The sequence below is a fragment of the Nelusetta ayraudi genome, unplaced genomic scaffold (genome assembly GCF_046127955.1).
Source record: "Nelusetta ayraudi isolate G7.1 ecotype Tasmania unplaced genomic scaffold, CSIRO-AGI_Nayr_v1 ptg000120l, whole genome shotgun sequence".
Lineage (NCBI taxonomy): Eukaryota > Metazoa > Chordata > Actinopteri > Tetraodontiformes > Monacanthidae > Nelusetta > Nelusetta ayraudi.
Window position 1 is genome coordinate 3,257,388 of NW_027466170.1, and position 20,031 is coordinate 3,277,418.

Below are 20,031 nucleotides of genomic sequence, written 5' to 3' on the forward strand. Positions count from 1 at the left end.
GGGACGACAGAGCGACCGGAGGACACAGACACAGAGAGACTTTCACCCTGACAGGCAGCAGACTGCAGAGAAGCGGAGCCTCGTCTTCAGAGAGGAGAACCTGAGATCAAAGTGAGTCGTCTGTCTCTGTTTGACCCGCATGTGCGAGTCCTTGATTCACTAGTTCAAAACTCAAATCCAGGCCGTGTTGTGTAAATCAAACCGATTCAATCTCACTGAACTCCCAATTAAAAAAAAAAAAAAAAAAACCCTGACCTTTGACCTGCGGCCAAGCGCCCGCTGTGTTCTTGTCCACGTCGTCTTCTGCGTCTCCTGACGCCCCACCCCCCCATCCGCTCTTTTTTTTCCCATCTTTTGATGCGTGTCTGCAAAAGGGTAATGGGGTAAGAGAAAAAGGCTGAAGCCAGTCATTGAAATGTAAAAAAGGAGAAGAAGTTGCAGGAAGACGCCCAGAAGCACCTCTGACACGTCCGCAGCGACGCCGCTCACTCTTTTTGTAGTGGGGGACTCAGAGGAGGAAGGGGGGAAGAGGGTGAGGGCGGGGGGGGGGGGGGGGGGGGGGGGCGGCGCCGCCCGCCACTGATGTAGACGACTCAGTCTCGCTCGCTCGGATCACCGTCGGAGATTCTGCCGCTAAGTCGTATAAAGAGGTTGTTAAACTGTGGCGGGGAAGAGTCGCTGCGTTAAGTCGACGACGACGCCTCCCGCCGCTGCGCTGAGGATTCAACACAGGACGAGACTTTTCTCGTCTTTCCCTGACGACTTAATGCAAAAAAAAAAAAATCTGACGTGTTTTTGTTTTTTTGTTGCGTGTTTGTGTGCGTGTGGCTGATTTTGTCCTGCGTGGATTGTCGGAACTGATTGATTCCAGTCTTTAAAAATAGAAAAATCACTATCAGCACGTTGACAGATGAATGACAAGCGTGTTGCATCAGACCAAGATGAGGAAATCTGATGAAAAACAGAATAAAAAAAAACAAAACATATATATAGTATGAACATATATAGAAATATATTTATAGATGTTGTTGTTTTGAAAGCTTCAAATTTAGTTTGGATCCTAATGAATCTTGTCACAGGACCGTTTTGATGGGATGATGTCCATCATCATCGTCCTGGGACGGGCCCGGATCATTTTGGAATTTTGAGACGGCATCTTGTAATCCAGGCGGTGGATTTGCAGTGGGAAGCAGAGCAGCGCTGGGAGCTGGAAGCAGACAAATTGTTTTCCTGTTTACCTTCCCCTCCTCCCTCGCCGCTCAACCTTCAAGCACAAAAGCTCCATTGCTGCACCCCCCCCTCTCTCTCTTCTTCCCATTGCCCCTGCTGGTCTTGTTCTTGGGCAGAATGCAAATCCGTGGTGCCGTGGTCGGGCCACAGCAGCCTTGTTTTGTGTGTGTGTGTGTGTGTGTGTGTGTGGGTGGGTGTGTATGTGTGTGTGTGGCTGTTTGTTTGCGCTGATGAAAAGACCACCTGTCATCCTCCGGCCCTCTTGATTAGATTAGGCTGTCAGGGGGACGGATTAAATTGATATGACGTGGGGCCCCATGCGGAGCTCCGCCGTGTTATAATCAGACCTCTGATCTCGGGATAATGGGCATTAACTGTACGTCTTAGACTCGCCGAACGGCCTCCATCTGATAAACAACGACGACAAATGCAGGAACGCTAGAAAGTACAAGTCAACACTTTTTCATCGGCCGGATCGCAGATAAGGAAACCATGTGGAGGCACTCTGCACTTTCTCCAGACACATCTTTTCCCCCGTTAAAGTAAAAGTCTGCCGCTGCCGAGGGGGCGCTTCCTTCCTCCTTTCTTTCCTTCCTTCCTTGCTTCCTCCTTTCCTTCCCCCATTCTTTCCTTCCTTCCTTCCTACTTTCCTTCCTCCTTTCTGTCCTTCCTCCCTTGCTTCCTCCTTTCTTTCCTCCTTTCTGCCTCACTTCCTTCCTCCTTACTTTCCTTCCTCCTTCCCTTCCTTCCTTCCTCCTTTCCTCCCTTCATTCCTTCCTTCCTTCCATCCAACCCTCATTTAAAGCTATCACAGCTCAGACATCCAAGTTTAACTAAGAAAATGTATGAAAATTCCAAAAAACAAAGCAACATTTAATGCTAAAATTAATTGGGAAGAGCAGATTAAAAAAATATCAGGTGCATCTTTAGTAATAAGTAAACACAAAGGTTTGGCTTTTAATGGCCAAGTTGCTGTTCACACAGACGCACAACCAGCAGCAGAACACAACAGAAGGGGAGAAAAAAATGCAGCTTTTTAAATATTTAACGGGAGAAAGACTATGAAAGTTGGCACATTTAGCCTTTTTATGACCTCCTGCGTTGGGGTCCTGGATCAAGTGAGTGAGTGAGTGCTCGTGAAACAGTTTCACATACCAGTAAAAAAAACAAACCAAAAAAATAAATAAATAAACAAGCTGGAAAGGGGCGAACACAACGGCGCGGCTCCTGAATACTGATGTGCATGATTCTTTCAGCCCCCCAAAATTTCTTGGCCGTCCGGGGGAATCTGGGAAAAATGTCGGGGGTCTTAAAGGGGAGGGGGCGGGGGGGTGAGAGGGGAGTGAGGGAGGAGGGGCAGAGTGACACTTATGGGTTTTGTTTTGTGGATGTTGCTTGTAGGTCGAGGCGATTTTTCTTTTCTTATTCTAATTGCAGCCCTGGTTCCCAGAGAGCGAGCAAGAGAGAGAGAGAGGGAGAGAGAGAGAGAGAGCGGACCCCCAGCTCTCCCAGCATCTCACTCAGCCACCAAGGCAGTCGGCAGGGCAAGAGAGGCAGACGGAGAGAGAGAGAGAGAGAGAGAGAGAGAAAGGGAGGGAGGGAGGGAGAGAGAGCAGGGGAGGAGTCTAGTCGCGGAGCTCTATTCCCTCACTCTGTCTGCTAGAGCGAGCGAGAGAGAGAGAGAGAGTGTAGTGGTGGGGATGGTGGGCGAGCTGAGGAGACTGAGCGCACGAGCGGACGAGCGGCACTGAGCTGAGTGGAGCGAGCGAGGCAGCGGCGGCGGAAAGAGACGAGCGGAGGAAAAAGAGAAAAAAAAGTCCAGCGCCTCACCTTCAGCCACAGGAACCAATCAGAGGCGAGAAGCAAGTCGTCCAGAGAGAGTGACACTGGTGTCAGAGGAGGGAGAGAAGGAAGGACAGAGGGAGGAAGAGAAGAAAAAGAAGAAGAAGAGGAGACTGCTCTCTGTCCCTCTCATCCATCCATCCAGCCGGTAAACGGAGACTCTGAGCACTCGGCCAGCGGAGGAGAAGGAGGAGGAGGAGGAGGAGGAGGAGGAGGAGGAGGAGGAGGAGCAGCAGCATCCTTCCTCCTGCATCCCGTCGCTCCACTTCCTCCTCATCCTGCTCCTCACAGCAGCGGCAGCAGCGGCAGCAGCGGCGGCACAGAGCAGCTCTGTCTCGTCTCGTGCGTGTGTGTGTTTCTTCCTGCCAACTTCAATTTCACACTCGCCCACTGTTTCCCTGTAGGTCCTCCACCTCCTCCTCCACCTCCTCCTTCACCTCAGCCATGATCCCCGGGGTCCTCCTGCTCCTGCTCTGCATCTCCGGCCACCGTAAGTTCTCTTTATTTACCTCTGCTCTGTGTGTTTGTGCGTTGTGTACTTTCCCGCTGCGCACGGTGTGAGTCTGCCGCGAGGGGCAGAGGCGCACAAGTGTTGTCGCGGTTGTTGTCGCTGCGCTCTCATATCTGAACAATCTGGACGCGTGGAGGTCCAGTCTGCACGGCTTTGTATTTATGAGTTTGTTTGTTTTTTTAAAGAGACGCTCCATCAGCGAGGTGGTGAAGGAGAGAGAGGTCTTCCTCTCCGCCGCCTCCGTCTTGTTAAAGCGCTTCCTTGGCGCCTTGATATTCCTGTCACACATGCGAGAAACTAGCCCCCACCCACCCCCACCCCCTCGGACCCTCTCGGCCCCGCCCCCCTGACCCCCGGCCAGCCAAGCGTTCAACCCCAGAGTCACATTGTTTCGGACTGACAGCCTCCTTCCTCATTGAGCGCAGCAGCGACGACGGGGGGTCTGGACTCTGGAGGCAGCAAGGAGGAGGAGAAGTGACGGAATGTACGGCTGCTTGTTGTTGTTATTTATTCCCAGACTGTGTGAGTCTGTGGACGGGATCCTGGCTGGCTGGCTGGCTGGCTGGATGAGCCGTTCCTCCAGCTTGCCACCAGGTGGTTGTCTTAGGAAGACAAAAGGCGGCAGCAGCAGCAGCAGCAGCAGGAGGAAGAAAAGTGGAGAGAAAAACCATCAAGTGTTTCACTTCGGTGATGTGATAGAGTGAGAGACTGGAGCAGGTCGGCAAGGTTTGTCAGCGGTAAGCGGCACGGCGGCGGGGTCAGTGGGGGGTCAACGTGCGCGGGCGCCTCCGCCTCTTTGAAGTTTGACCCCGTGGTGATGAACTCTGCCGTCGGAGGGAAGTGACGGAACGAGTGCCAGTCTGTGAGGATGTGTGAGACCAACTGCTTTGGTTTCGTTCTTTTTTTGTTCTTGAGTGTGAAAAAATAAGTGGAGAAAAAGGCAACATTCATAACATTCATTCACCCCCCCCAAACACACACACGCACACGCACACGCACAGTCCTCGGTTTGTTCACACGTCTGCTGGAATTTTTTGAAGGATCGAATCCGGCGACTCGCTGCAGCAAACAAATGAAACTTGGTAAACAAGATGATTTTCTGCCGAGCGGGGATCCAGATGTTCTCCGCGCTCTTGTTGTTGTTGTTGAAGTTGAAGTTGCTCTTTTATTTTGGCGAGAAGACAAGAAGAGAAAAACAGAAAAAGAAACAAAAAAATCAGGCACTCGTCAAATGCAAGTGTTTGCTGTGATTACAGGAGTTTGTGCAGGCTGCTGTTGAAGTGAAGTGACGGAGCTGAAGCTGCCCTCAGCCCTCAGCCCTCAGCCCTCAGCCTTCGTCCCCAGCAGCTCCCTCTTTTCATTTTGTTGGTTTGTTTGTGTTAGCTGGGTATGAATCTGTATGACCTGCGCTGTGCACATTGACCCCCAGAGAGCGCGATGAGTCAAAGCCACCAAAAGTCGATGTTGCTGCTGCTGCTGCTGCTGCTGCTGCAGCTCCTCTGGTGAAGGAGGGAAAAAAAAAATCGCTGTCACATCTTTGTGCATCATTTGCGCTTGAGCTGTGATGAAGAAACACATGATCAGTCATCGCTCGCCCGCCCTCCCTCTCTCTCTCTCTCTCTCTCTCTCTCTATCTCTCCCCCATCAGCTCTCTTAAGCATCTGCTGGCTTTAGCCTATCAGCCGCCGCCGTCCCGGGGATGGCTGCTGCATGAATGATATGATATTAGTCGCTACATCTGCGAGCTGGGAGGAGGAAGGATGGAGGGGAAGTGTGTGTGTGTGTGTGTGTGTATGTAAGGGGGTTGGGGGGGGTGTTACGGGGGTGTTAACGATCAGCTGTAATTTGTTGTGCGTCTGTTCGCTTCAGTGTGACATCACATATTCAATTCGCGCCGCCGCCGCTGCGGTCTGGCAGGTATTACCGGCCTGAAATGAGGCGACCGCCACACCTGAAATGAGGTGCGCATTCCTGCACCCCCGCCCCACCACCACCACCACCACCACCACCTACCACCGGCCACCATCCTCGCCCCCTCTGCGCTTATTACCATAATGTGGAACGCTGTTTGCTTTTTCGTTTTTTTTTTTTTTTTTCTTTCTTGCTCGCCGGATAAACAGCGGATAACGACCTGCTGCACCTCCACCGCCGCCGCCGCCGGCGTCTGTGTGCCTGCCTGCCTGCCTCTGAGGAGACAAGAGCCGCTTGAGGAGGGTGGTGGTGGTGGTGGTGGTGGGGGGGCCAGGGGGGCTATGGGCGGATGGTAGTGGCCCCCCTGTCCCTGTTGTCGCGCAAATGATGGCTCCGTTAGCAGCAGGCGGCGGGAAGCGTCGGCAGAGAGCTGCTGCAAAACAATCCCTGCTTTTATGAACCGGGAATAGTGGAGGGAATGGGATTGGGGGGGCTGTGGCCAGATATAGGCAGGGGAAGAAAAATGGGAATATGTGCTGCTCTTGACTTAAAGAAATAAATGGTCCAGGAGGAAGAGGGGGAGGGGGAGGAGGACTTTTTCTGCCCGGTGCTTCCAGGCCTCTCGTCGTCTCCCTGGCTGCCACCTCTCCTCCCGCTGACAGATGACACGGCGGTGGCCAGGAGGATCTGAGGGGGGGGTGAGGGGTGGGAGTGAGGGGGGGTTACATTCACCTCGGGCCAGACTGGTCCAGGACCTCGTCCATCTCCCAGCCACCCCTCCTCCTCCTCCTCCGTCCAACCCCTTCCAGTTTCTTTGTACATTCTTCTCTCCGCTCTTGATTTCGCTCCTCGCTTGCGATCGGAAGCCCAGCGAGCTTCATCAAGTCAGCGGACAGGATGAAATATGCCAGAGTGCCACGTCCCGCTGAGGGCGACTGGAGGGGAGTTTAAGATTGAGCTGAACCCCCCCCCCCCCAAAAAAAAAAAGATCACTTTTCAATCAATCACTTTTATTTCTTGTTGTTTTTGTGTAATTCTATGTAAATCAAGCTTCTGTCCACTAGGAGCAGCGCTGAGCAGCAGAAGAATCTAAATCTTCTTAAAAAGAAAAAAAAAAGAAAATCCCCTCCCTCCCTGCTTCCTAATCTTCTTCATTATCTCCCCCCCGTCCCTCCTCAATATGTCTCATGTCAGAAGCCCTGATTTGGGCGCCCGACCAGACTAAGCTGCTCCTCAGTCCTGGAAAGCGCGTCTTAGTCCCCCCCAGCAGCCCCGATTTCATTTACTGCTGTCTATTAACTGCTGCCTGACGACTCCAAATCCGCTTTTCATGGATGGCAGCCTTTGATACATATTTCTCAACCCGCGCTGTAATTAAATGTCGTTTTCGAAAACGAAGAAGAGGCGCGTCCGGCCTGCACGGCTGCGTCGCTCAAAGGAGAAAATGGTTATCCGGAAAAGCAACGCCGGCGGCGAGGAAACGGCGGCAACTCAGAGACGCACATGTTGTCGCCATCAGGACCGGCAGATTGTGAACGTGATCGCTCAGAGGTGGCTGAGTTGTGTTGTTGCTGTTGTTGTCGTGCAGGTGCAAGATTACCGCCTCAAGTTTCCTGCCTTTTTTTTTTTTCTTCTCACAAAAGCAGCAGCAGCACTTAAAAGTGTAAAACGGGTTCTGAATCATTTATCTAACACCCGGTTTTATTGGATTTCGTCGTTTTCATTTTGAAATAAAATGTTACACTTTTCGCTTAGCATCATTATCGGCAGCAGCAGCAGCAGCAGCAGCCGCTGCAGCCTCATTCTCATTTTTGCGTTCGATATCACTCACAACAACATCCTGGTTGTGTTGTGACGTTTCCAGCGGCCTCGGTGATGTCATCGCTTCATCCACTTTGTCATGTTTTTGTTTACTTTCAACGTCCCTCCTCCTCCTCCTCCTCCTCTTCCCACCCCCGCGTGCGTGTGCGTGTCTCTGTGCCGCGTGTCTCATCAAGGCTAACCAGCTTAGCTCACCTCCGCCTGCTGTGACCCCTGCTCATTTCTGCGCCGCCGCCGCAGATTAAACCCGCTGTAATCCCGCTGAGCCGAGTGAGTGCCCTGCAGGATGGTTCTGCTTAATAAGTAAACATATGAATAAAATAATCCAGGAGGCTGCCGGACAGATGGATCTCGTAAATCCCGGCACACGAGGCCGCCGTGATGCCAATGGCGGCGCCATTCATGAGGGATGTCCCCCAATAATGTTCCCCTCCAGTCTAAATTCTTTCTTGTGTTGTACGTTGTCAGAAAAGCGGCTAAATGAATTTGTTGAATTGTAAAATTAATAAATCGATAATTTAATTTAAAAAAATACGATTTGGGTTCAGTTTCAATTTCGACTGTGGTTTTTCCCACAATGGAGTCTGCAAAAAATACACCATAAAATGTTTCTTGAGATATATATGTATATATATATATATATATATATATACATATATATATATATATATATATATATATATATATATATTTGGTGTGTTTCTGTGAAATAAATGGCCAACAGATATTTTCCCAGTGCACGGAGACTTCTTATAAAAACATGGGACGTAAGCGCAGTCCATCCCGTGAAGTTTGGATTAAAGCCTCATTCCGATTCCGTCGGGATTCAGGTCAGCCGCCAGAGGAGGAGCGTGATTAGTTTGGAGGGTTCTTGGAAAACCAGCAATGATCTGCTTCCAGTCAGTCAGTCAGTCAGTCAGTCAGTCAACAGATTCAAGCTGTTTACTCTTTGGCTTTATTATCCATCCCTGGGACTCTTTTCTCAGCCCCAACAGTATTTTTTTTCTCTTTTTTTACACCAACCAATCAGCACCCCCCACCACCCTCTCTGACACCACCGCTGCTGCCACTGCTGCTGCTGCTACCGCTGCTGCCGCTGGATCTCATTCCTTGGGGATGAATTTATCCAGATTGGAGCACTCAGCAAAAGGGCATTATCCCGGATTACATGTCTGTTGGGCGGCAGTGTTAAGTAATTCAACCAGATGCTGTTGTGATCAGCGGGTCACCTGCGAGGGCGGGGTCAGCATCTGCACCCCCCGACCCCCACCACCACCCACCACGGGCCTCGACCCCTCCATCCAAACGGGACTTTTTTGATGAGTGAAGACATTCTGGGCTAAAAGCGAGGATGTACTATTAAGTGCAGGCAGACGTGTGTGTGCGTGTGTGCGTGCATGTGTGTGTCCATTCGTGTGTAAGTCCTCGCCAGCCCTAGCCAGGATTTTATTTGGTGACAGATTATGGGATGGATTAATGGCTTCTAAATTGCAGTTTAATGCACTGGAGACAACAGCCAATGTTTTTTCAGATCCTCGCCTCTCCGACGTTGAGGATTTTATTTTTTGCATTTTTTTTTCCTCAGAGTGACAACGAGACGGGGGGGGGGGGGCTGAACACGCCCGCTTCTCACCTCAGCCTCAGTCTTTGCTCCGCTAATCCCGTCGGCGCTTGATAGATACATATATTTTTAAACTTGCCACGGGGACGTGCGGCTGCTGCTGGAACACAAGGCAGGTTCAAACGACGGCGCAGTACAAAGTTCGCAGCTTTTTTTTCCCCGTGTCGGCTGCCTGCTTCCTTCCTCTCCTTTCAAGAAGAAGCCGAAAATGTTCATTTCGTCTCTGGTTCAGCCCCGGCATCTCGTGTTGTGTTTGTCGTTTCCTTTTGCCATTTTTTTTCACTTTGTTCAAGTCAATCTCACCGCAGGGACGAGTAAGAGGTATCAGAAATGATCATCCTCAATCCGGCAGCAGCAGGGAACTCGATCTGCTTGAAAACACAAATGCACGAGAAAAAAGCACCAAAAGAGGCCCTTTGCACCTCTATTTTGAAGAAAATGATCCATCGATGCAGAGCTGTGCTGCCGTCACAGAGCTTTCCGGAAGGCCGTGCACAGTGTTGCGTTCAAACAGACTCGCCGCCGCTGCAGGTACAAAAAGCCGATAGATTGCGACAATCATGATTGGAGATGACCTGGTACAAAAACATGATCTGGCTAATAATGAGTAAAGACTGCACTGTTCGCGTTGCACAAACGTCTTCATCTCCGTCTTTCATTTGCTCCTGGATCAGTGCCAAAGCCCTAGGGCTTTCGCTCAAATCTCGTCTATTCCAAATGACCTATCTGGTTATATTTGCCATGGAGCGACATGTTGAGCTACAAAACATGCAACGTAGACACATGTAAAGAGAGTTGTTGCCACCTGTAAACACCAGTCATGGTGGGCTGCTGCGGGAAAACTCAAAAGTGCTTTTCAAATCCTGAAAACTTATTTTGTCTTTAAATTCCTTCCTTGTGTTTGCATAAACGGCCGGTGCAAAACAGTTGCAAACGAAGTCACCCAGGCGAAGTAACGCAGCGCTTCTATTCAGCAGACTTGCATTTTCTCGATAGGACACTGAGCGGGCAAACACACACAAGATGCTAATCGGCTAACGACACCAAACGCCCTCGCAGCTTGCAGCCTGTTTGTCCCGGCCGCCTGTGGAAACGGTCTGCGGCTGCAGCTTTCCCCCGACGCTGCGGCTGGAGAGGCTGCTGTTGGCCACCAGATGCAGCAGTCGCGGCACTTGAGGAAGAAGGTTCTCCGCCGCCAGGGGCTCCTGGGAAATAACGGCCTCTCGTGCCGGTCGCGCCTCCTCCAGTATGTGCGCGAGCTGCGAGCGGGCCGCGTCTGTCTGCACGTTTGGGCTCCTCGGCGATTAGAGCTGCGAGCCTTGAATGGCAATATAAATGCAAATCAGCCTTTTAACTTGTACAAGCGGAATCGGGGGAGACGGGGGAGGCTGGCGGCGGCGCTTCTCACCTGTGGATGTGAATGTGGACGTTGTTCTGTCCGTCTGTACCGTGTCTTTTTTTCTGTCTGTTCTCCTCAGGGGGGGGGGCGACGTCGACAATCATCCGCTGAGAACGTTTACGGCGGCTTCAAAGCAGTCGTGTTTGTGTTTGGACGGTGGGATAATAGCGCCGCCCGCTCTCAGGGACCCTCGGCGTGCACGTCCAAGTCGTTCCAAACAGTTCTCTGGGCGGCGGGAGGCGAGAGGCTGTTTGATCTGGCGCTGGTACCGTGAGATGTTTCATCCGGCCAAAGCGACATCAGACACAATGTGGCAGCACAGAACTTGGTCTCCGTCCAAACAGTGGAAACTTTTATTTATTTATTTTTTACATCAGTCCTAGGGGGTAAGTGGGGGGGAGGGGGGATGGTTTTCTACCCTCCCCCAACTCTCCCATACTCTGTCATGTGCACTTTTTTTTTTTTACAAATTCATTTCACCAGATGCCAAACGAGACCTTGAGCCACCTGCCTGTCCCACTAAGACAATTCAGCAATTGAGAAGAAAAGATTCCATTCACGCCCTGTTTAGCATCAGAGCCAGAAACACTCGGCCCTGCTTGTCAACCCCCCCCCCCCCCCCCCTCTAAGCCCCATCCCTTCCCAAAACCTCTTTCAGCACCGCTAGAGCTGGTTGGCAGTTTGCCATCCTCGCCCCCCCCTTTGTGCACTTGTTTCAAAGAAGAAAGAAGAAAAATAGGAACCCAGGAGCATTTGACACCAGTCTTAGAGAGTCTGTGACATGGGACGCTCGCTTTTTGCATGATGAGAGAAAATCCCTCTCTCGCTGGTCTCCGTCGGCCCGGGCCTGTGGCTCTCTGTCATTAGGGTTGTTTGTGTGGCGAAGCGTTATCTGGCACAGATACGCTCACACACAAACACACTCGCAGTGCCCCAACTTGCATTACCAATAGCGATCTGCAAACCCCTCAGAGCGTGTGACCACTGGGCCACACGCTATAAATAAAGTTTCTAATCTGCAAACATTACTATGTCCTAATAAAAGGCGGGGTGTGTGTGTGTGTGTGTGTGTGTGTGTGTGTGTGTGTGTGTGTGTGTGTGTGTGTGTGTGTGTGTGTGTGTGTAAGGGGTGAGGGTGAAGCGGGGGGTTTATTGCGGGGCAGCTGGGATTCTCTCTCTCTTTCTCTCCACTCGCCATAATAAGTGGCCTATTTTTAAGCTATAATAATGTGGTTTCACAAACAGCACTCGCTAAAGGCAAGCAAAAAAAGAAAAAACAACCACAAAAAAACCCAAAAATAAATAAATATATTTGGCTTCTCAGGGGCTCATTGTGCCTCTCGGGGTTCCGGCTGTTCATTAAGTCCTCTCTCTCTCCATCAGCCGGGATCCTTAAGTGGATGTCAAAACTCATGATGGAATAAACAACGGCTATTAAAGCACAATTCATAGTTTGTTTGTATTATTATGATCATTTTCTGTGTGGTCACTCCAGAATGTAAGTGACTAATTGTGCCGTTGAAGAGCTTTTGTCACATTTATTTATTTATATTATTTATTTATAAAATATTCTTATTATCTAATTATTATTTTACCACGTGCAGTTGAATCTTTGCGTGTTGGTTTTGGATGCTGGGGGAAGGGGGGGGTTATAAAAGATGCTAATGCACATCGGGGCAAATCGCGACAAATCACAAAGGAAAAAAACAGAAAACCTTTTTTTTTTTTTTACCTCCCCACCGTCCGCCTACCTTTGCTCCTCCTTACCCGGCTGAAACGCTAAACGGATCGCTTATCCTCTTCGCCCAGCAACCAACCCACCAGGTGCCGCTAACACCCCCCCTCTCTCCCTCCTCCTGTCGTCGACCTTTTAAACCTGCTTTAATCAAACGGCGACACCTCGACGCTGAACCCGTTCGGTCTCGATGCCGAAGACAAACAGTTGAGGAGGGAATCGGAAAGGCCTCGGGGGTGAGTGGGGGTCTGCGGGCGGTGGTGGGGGCGGGGGTAGGGGGACAGAACCGAGGGCCTTCCGAGGACATCCATTACTTCCCCCGGTGAGCCAAAAAAAGAAAAAAAGAGCACCGGGGACACTTGGGAAATGCCGGCGGAGCACGATGATAAAGAGACTCCGCCAGCGGAGATTGGATTAGAGTGGCTGGAGAGAGAGGGAGAGAGAGAGAAAGAGAGAGGTAGATGTTGAGAGAGAGAGAGAAAGAGAGAGGTAGATGAGAGAGAGAGAGAGGTAGATGTTGAGAGAGAGAGAGAGAGAGAGAAAGAGAGAGGTAGATGTTGAGAGAGAGAGAGAGGTAGATGTTGAGAGAGAGAGAGAGAGAGAGAAAGAGAGAGGTAGATGAGAGAGAGAGAGAGGTAGATGTTGAGAGAGAGAGAGAGAGAGAGAAAGAGAGAGGTAGATGTTGAGAGAGAGAGAGAAAGAGAGAGGTAGATGTTGAGAGAGAGAGAAAGAGAGAGGTAGATGTTGAGAGAGAGAGAGAGAGGTAGATGATGAGAGAGAGAGGTAGATGATGAGAGAGAGAGAAAGAGAGAGGTAGATGTTGAGAGAGAGAGAGAGAGAGAGGTAGATGATGAGAGAGAGAGGTAGATGATGAGAGAGAGAGAAAGAGAGAGGTAGATGTTGAGAGAGAGAGAGAGAAAGAGAGAGGTAGATGTTGAGAGAGAGAGAGAGAGGTAGATGATGAGAGAGAGAGGTAGATGATGAGAGAGAGAGAGAAAGAGAGAGGTAGATGTTGAGAGAGAGAGAGAGAGAAAGAGAGAGGTAGATGTTGAGAGAGAGAGAGAGGTAGATGATGAGAGAGAGAGGTAGATGATGAGAGAGAGAGAAAGAGAGAGGTAGATGTTGAGAGAGAGAGAGAGAAAGAGAGAGGTAGATGTTGAGAGAGAGAGAGAGAGAGAGGTAGATGATGAGAGAGAGAGGTAGATGATGAGAGAGAGAGAGAAAGAGAGAGGTAGATGTTGAGAGAGAGAGAGAGAAAGAGAGAGGTAGATGTTGAGAGAGAGAGAGAGAGGTAGATGATGAGAGAGAGAGAGAAAGAGAGAGGTAGATGTTGAGAGAGAGAGAGAGAAAGAGAGAGGTAGATGTTGAGAGAGAGAGAGAGAGAGTCCTAAAAGCCATGTGCAGTTTACTGAGGCCTTATCTGCAGCGATAATGTTACCAGGGAAAGGAACACGTAATGACGGATGAGTGGACGGTGGCCCCGGTTGTGCTCCGGCTGGTCCAGTCGCCCCTTCGTGCTTAAACCCCGCCCCCTCCCGTCCCCGCTTTTCCCACTTTGAAGTGGGCTGGTTGCTCGCCGTGGCCGTCACCCCGCCGCGTGACGAGTGCGACCGCAAAGACTCGGCGTCACCCCGGTTCGCCGCCAATTCGGGAACCCATTTTGGACGAGGAAATGGAAGGTAGTGCGAGTGTTAGCGCCGCAGTTTGAGGCTTCTCCACCTCCTGCCGGGGAACCGGAGGTGAAATCCATATTTTTAACTGTCTGGCCGCTATGTTTTAATGTAAGGTCTCGTTACGGCTGCACAGAGACGGAGAATAACGGTGGAAATGCAGATGGATCAAAAAAGAAGAACAACAACTAAATAAACAAACCTCTATGGGATGTAAAATGTTAGGGGGCTTGTGGGAGGGCGAAATTTCTGCGTCGACTGGAGGATTTTCCTTCCCGCTATCGAGGAGCAAAAAGATAAATGAAGGTAATGACGACAGGATACCTCCCCAGGTAAACAAATAGCAGCTGGGCTTGGAGGGAAGAAAGAAGGAAGAGGAAATAAACAACAAGAGAGGGGAGGGGTGGGGTGGGGTGGTGGTGGTGGGGGTGGTGGGGGCGGGGTTCTCCGAAGGAAGGGCAGCCTCGTCACAAGTGAAAACGTATCTGCGTCTGGCAGCTTTAATCCTTAATTCCACCGTGTTTGTTGTCGGGGAAGAAGAAGAAGGAGAAGAAGGAGACACTTAGGCTGTGCTGCAAACAAGCGCCAAATGTGATTATTGCTTGCTTTCCTTGTATGCTAATTTTATTACTTGAAATCGTCCGCCTATCGGACTCTAAACAGATTTAGCTCACACGGCACTCGTCAATGTTTCTTTCTTCAAGCGGTGCCGCGTGGGAACGCAGGAGATTTACATTATTATTTACTCTTCTTATTGGTGCTTTTACAAGCTGCTGCTGCTGCTGCCGCTTATGGCCACTGCTGAATTTGAATGTGGGAAGCGTCACAGTTCCAGTGTTTTGTGATGATGATGTTGATGGTGGTGGTGGTGGTGGTGGTGAGCGGCCACCTACAAGCTTTCAGCGTCTCCCCAAACACCAGGCAAGCGATTGTGTTGAATCATCTCGCCGACCTCCTCCAGATGGCTCAGCTGCGCACTGATGGCATTTTTGTTTTCAATGCTTTGATATTTTTGCGTCTGTGAGGTCCAGAACTCGTTAGATGGTGTTGTTACAGCGAGGCTGCGGTTCATCTGTCTACTAAATGCTGATCAGACTTTGAAGATTGCGGAGGCGGACTCAAGCGTTGCACCGTGAGAAAAAAAAAAAAAGAAAATCCCTCTGTGTGATTTTTCCAGAGGCGGCGCCCGACGCTGGTCCGGTCTTTTTGGAATGAACTGAAGGACGGTCCCTAAAAGCAGCCGGAGCAGGTCTGGGAGGATTGCTATTGTTATTAAGTCCAAAGCAGACAGTCTTTTAGCTTCTCCCCCCGGCTCCGATTCCTTTTGATCATCACCTCAATATTGGATGTAAAAATGTGGAGAGCGAGCAGCGCTGCTAACACAAGTGACTTTCAGAGTTGTGCGACTCTTTGAAGGCTGCCAAACAAGCGTCTTTCATCTTGAAAGACCAGCAGCCGCCTCCTACAAAAGGAGAACAGGACGGGGAAAAAAAGAACAAAACAGGGAGCATCCAGGGCTGCGAAATGAGGAGAAGATTGTGAGGTCTCTCTTTGTGATGGCGGCTCGTCTAAAGGCCTCCGCTGAGGGGAGAATTCTGGAACATGGCTGATCTGATGTGGCTGGAGAACAGAGACGCTGTTCATTTGATTTGCAGTGGGAAAAGTCGAGTCGTTTCACCTGCTGCTAAAAGCAGGTGGCGGACTGATAATCTGTCGACGCGACCAGAATTGCGGGGGACAACTGGGTGCTGCCGTCTCTGGCTTCTGTCTTCAAGAAAAAAAACTTTAAAAAGTTTCACGTTTTGCTTGAGAGAGATAATGTGCAAATCAGTCAGACGGAAATGACGGTTGGTGGTGATTCTGAACGACTCTGAGAGAGAATTTAGCTCTGTTAATCACATGTGTGACGTTATGTAATTCCTAAAAGCGCTGTGTCTCCCGGGCTTTTGCCATTGTACCTGGAACTGCAGCCTGTGGGTAATCTGCCGTATTCAGCGTCGAGGGAATGAGATCAGATCGGCCGGAGCAATTTTTTCTTTTTTTTGTGGCGAACAGAAAATAAGGGAGGAATTAAAAAGCGAAGAGAATGAGCAGGAGGATTGAATTAAATATATATATATATATATATATGTATATATATATATTTTTTTAGCACATTAAGTTGGTTTCGAAAGAGGGGAAGCAAAAAAGGCTTACACCTCTCAAGTCTTTTATCCTTCTTGAATTGAAGACTGAGATTACCTCCACCCCCCACCCCCCTCACCCAGGCATGAACCAGATTTCACCTCCCAGGTGACAGGACATCTGGTCCCTGAGCTCCATCACCACCAGGGGGTCCCTGTCTCCACCTTAATGGTAATATTCTTCTCCCCTTTCAAGAAAAAAACAAACTAGGGCAGCCTTCCACGCGGGGAGGACAGGCTGTCGGGATTGGACGCCGCACACACAATTTGGGCCGGTCTGTGTCGGCACGGCCGCATCATTTGTCAGCTGACAGCCCTGATAAATGACGACAACAACAGATCGCGTGGCGCAAAACAAAGGCCTAATGGAAACAAAGTGAGAATTATCAGCCGGGAAAAACAAAAGCGGAGGAGAATTGAATTAGCGCAAAATTGGCGCTAAATTGAAAGGACGGTGGGCCGCCGTTAAAACGGGGCAAATTGCCAATCGCTGAGACGGTGGAAACGTTTCGGCCTCGTCGCAGAAACTGGAGAATAATGAGAGAATCCCCCCCCAGCAGGCCCGACACATGTCCTCCCGTCTGCCTGCGTGAAATCCTCTCCCTGTGCATTGTGTTGCCCGGCAGAGGAAGGAAACGGGAGAATCTTCAGATTGTTCTGCTCTGCAGGACCTTTGCAGAGGGAGGGAGCGTCATTAAAATGCCTTGGCCAGGCAGGAGGAGAGGAGATGGGAAGGAGGGAGGTGGAGGTGGAGGTGAAGCGATGTCAGGGGAATCATTTCTTCAGGTGCAATCAGCGGGAAAACTGTCTGTCCAGGGTTCCTCAGGAAGAAAAGGCAGGTCAGAACGGGGTCCGACTGGGTCGCTGCTAATTTGGGACTTTGATCTGAATGTAGCCGAAGGCCTCAGGATGGGATGAAGAGAGCCAGAAATGTGGAACGACCCCACGTGAAGGTGGACTTTTAAAGCGCAAGCGACTGAATGCGGCAGGTCGGAATCGTTCAACTCGCCGTCGTCCAGCAAATTAGCACAACGGCTGCAGCTGCTGCAGTTTTTAGAGCAGCTGGTGATGTTTTCAAAGCAAAAGAACAACGAAAGGGCTCCAGAATCTGTTCTCCCGACCCTCAACGCTTTGACACAATCGTATCAAATATAAAGGTATACAACTTGTCCATCCAACCAGCTTCCCAGTTGTGGCCTCCCTCCTCTGAACACTCTCTCTGGTCTCTTCTGTAGACGCAAACGTCAGATAAACCCAGAGGGTTTTCAGAGACGCTCCAGGTTGCTGCTAAATCTAATTTCAGCACTCCGGACAGCGATCGATAGCTTTGGGTGCCACAATGAACCTTTTTTATCCACTGCACTTAAAAGCTTTTCTAAGATGGCTTTTTTTTAAATTATTTACTGACATGAGGACCTCGAGGACCAGGCTTTTTTTTCCAAGAAAAAAAAAATAAATAAAAACTCTCAGAAAGCTGAATTCATTGCATTGTATCGCCAACGTTTGTTAAAACTCTCGCAGCTTTTGTGAACACCATCTGACCTTTTTTTGGAAAAAGGTCGTCCATTTGTGCTGTTCCTCTTGGACAGGAAAAAATGAAAAACTGAAGAAAAAAAAAATCACTTTCCAGCTTTAAGTGGTCGTGGGTTGTGAGCGGTTGCTGACAGCAAATAAGGCGTTTGAGCTGCTCAGGAATTTCTGAGGCTGAAGTTTGTAGCCCAGCCAGGGTGAGGGGGTGAGGGCGGCCAGAGAAGAAGCAGCAGCAGCAGCAGCGGCGGAGGCCCGGCGCCGCGCGGCTCCGGCCAACACTAATTGAGAATGTCGCTCTGCAACAATACACCAATGAGCTGAAGTGCTCCCGCTTTATGCAGCTGGGGACGGGGAGGCGGAGGGCTGGGGTGTTTGAGTAAGCAGGTTTAAGTGGTGTAAAGGGCCGGGGGGGTCGTGGGGCGGGCGGGGTGGAGGGGGGTGGTATCTCAGGGAGAAGGGTGTGAGGTGCATTATGGGAGCCTGGAGGACAGCGCCGTCCTCGTTTCTTATTTTCTAGTCGCGTCTTGTGTGAACTCACGTCTCCCCGTATTACCGTGACTCCGCCTCCTACCTGTGTGCGTGCCGACTCGCCGCACTTAGGCATCTCTCTTTTATTTATTTTTTTGTTTGTGTGTGTGTGTGTGTGTGTGTGTGAAGGGGCCGTCCAACAGAGAGCTGCACCGCTCTGCCAGAGGATGCCAGGACGAGTTTGTCACAGGCAGTGCAAACTTGAGGAGAAGTGGGGACTGTGGCGAGGGCGAGCGAGAGAGAGAGAGGGAGAAGGGGAGAGAGAGAGAGACTTTCCCCAGGCGCCCCACAGTCTGTCAGGCTGATTAAGTCACACGGCGGCTGGAGTGAGAGTCGGGGAAACTGAACCGGAGCATGCTGGGAGAGCGCCGTGTGACAGCGGAGGTGGGAGGGGCCGAAAAACAGCAAACAGATTCATAAATGCAAAGGCAACGTGCCAGTATGAACATGAGTGCGTGTCACATGTGCGCTTGCTTTATACCTGACCCCCCGACCCCACCCCCCTCCCATGAGACTGGCGCTGCACACCAGCACCACACCCCGCCCCCTCTCACCCGCCCGCCCCTCCCTCACTCCTCCACCCACCCACCGCTGCAGCCCCTTCGCCCCGCGGCGACATAAAGCAGGTCAGGGGCGTCTTAAAGTTCAGCAAATGCGACATGACAGGACGACTGCGACATATGCCTGTGCGACAGTGGAGCAAATAGATGACTGATGGCAGCAGCGGCGCACTGTCTTCAGGGGCAAGTGAGAAGACGGAGTGTAAGGAGCACTCTCTTAAAGGGACACTTCACTCAAGGAGATTTCAAAAAAAAAGAAAGAAGGAAACATGCCATCCCAACCGGTTCTCCTCTCCCCCACTCTGAGGGTTTTCACCAACCAGGACGCACGACGTGAGGACGCGTGCACACGCGTGCAGGTTGTCCCTCTGAAAATGTTCCCGTCTCTCCGAGGTCATTCTAGCCGCATTGGATTTGTGGTAGTTCAGCTCACAGCGAAAGGCCACGTTTTAAAAATGTCTTGAGTGTGTGTGAGAGTCACTCGTCTGCGAGTCGGCAACGCCGCCGGTGAAAATTCTGTAAGTTTGTGCGGAAAGAAAAAACAGACAGGAAGTTGATTAACTTCCCTTTGAACTGACAGAGACACATTCATATATACATAAATATATATATATATATATATATATATATATACATTTTTCTTTTTACCAGCGATAAGTGGCAGGAGAATCAATTTGACTATTAGGACGATTTCAGCTTGAAAAGGGGAGTTTTTGCGATGCAGGTTTTTTATCGTGATATTTTCTTTGTCATTTTCTGACCTCCTTGAGCTCTGTTGAAGAAATGAGACCCCTCAGCTGTCAGTCAGCGCCGTCGCTGTAGAACCAGCATTCAGACCCTCAACGCGTCGCGGCAGACAAGTGAAGACACTTGTCCCCATCAGCCGGCCACACACACACACACACACACACACACACACACACACACGGGCCGGCTCCTCCTCTTTGTTCAGGGCGGCCCGCCGGCTCTCGAGGGCTCCACTCTGCGTCCTCGTCGTCCGACTGTCTCTCCGTCTGAGGCGAAGACCAGCGGCGTTAACAGAGCCTGAGGCGAGTCAAGGATGAAAAAAAAACAACCTTGAGTGCAAATGAGTCGGGGGAAGGAGAGCGGTGGGGATGGAGAGCGGTGGGGATGGCGACGGCGGCTGAGATGGGAGCGGAGCTAATCAAGCCCACTGTAAATAAGGAGTCAACAGTGAGGAGACACCAGCGGTTCGGTGTGTGTGTGTGTGTGTGTGTGTGTGTGTGTGTGTGTGTTGTGAGTGTATATACGTGAGTGTTGCATGACCAATCAGAGAGCATGAGAACAGTTGGACGTATATATATGGTGGTAATTAGAGCGTAATAAAAATCTAACAAGTCCCGCTTGTTGTTTACGGTCCAAACTCTCCCGAGCAAACTGGCGAACTGGTGGAACTAATTGCCGTTGAATTATGAATTATTATAGATTTTCTTAGGTTTTTTTTTTTTTTACTCCACTTGGACTCCACT

At 50.4% G+C, this 20,031-nt stretch overlaps 1 protein-coding gene across 13 annotated transcripts in view; it reads left to right on the forward strand.

The window, feature by feature from the left end:
• Positions 1–2,925: 2,925 nt before the first annotated feature.
• Positions 2,926–20,031, forward strand: part of kirrel3b (kirre like nephrin family adhesion molecule 3b) — a 156,806-nt gene continuing 139,700 nt past the window's right edge. For all 13 annotated transcript variants that reach the window (XM_076049768.1, XM_076049769.1, XM_076049776.1 and 10 more), the window contains exons 1-2: positions 2,926–3,220; positions 3,477–3,562. In XM_076049768.1, the coding sequence (XP_075905883.1) occupies positions 3,517–3,562 (46 nt within the window). In that variant the 5' untranslated portion in view covers positions 2,926–3,220; positions 3,477–3,516. The remainder of the gene's footprint in view (positions 3,221–3,476; positions 3,563–20,031) is intronic.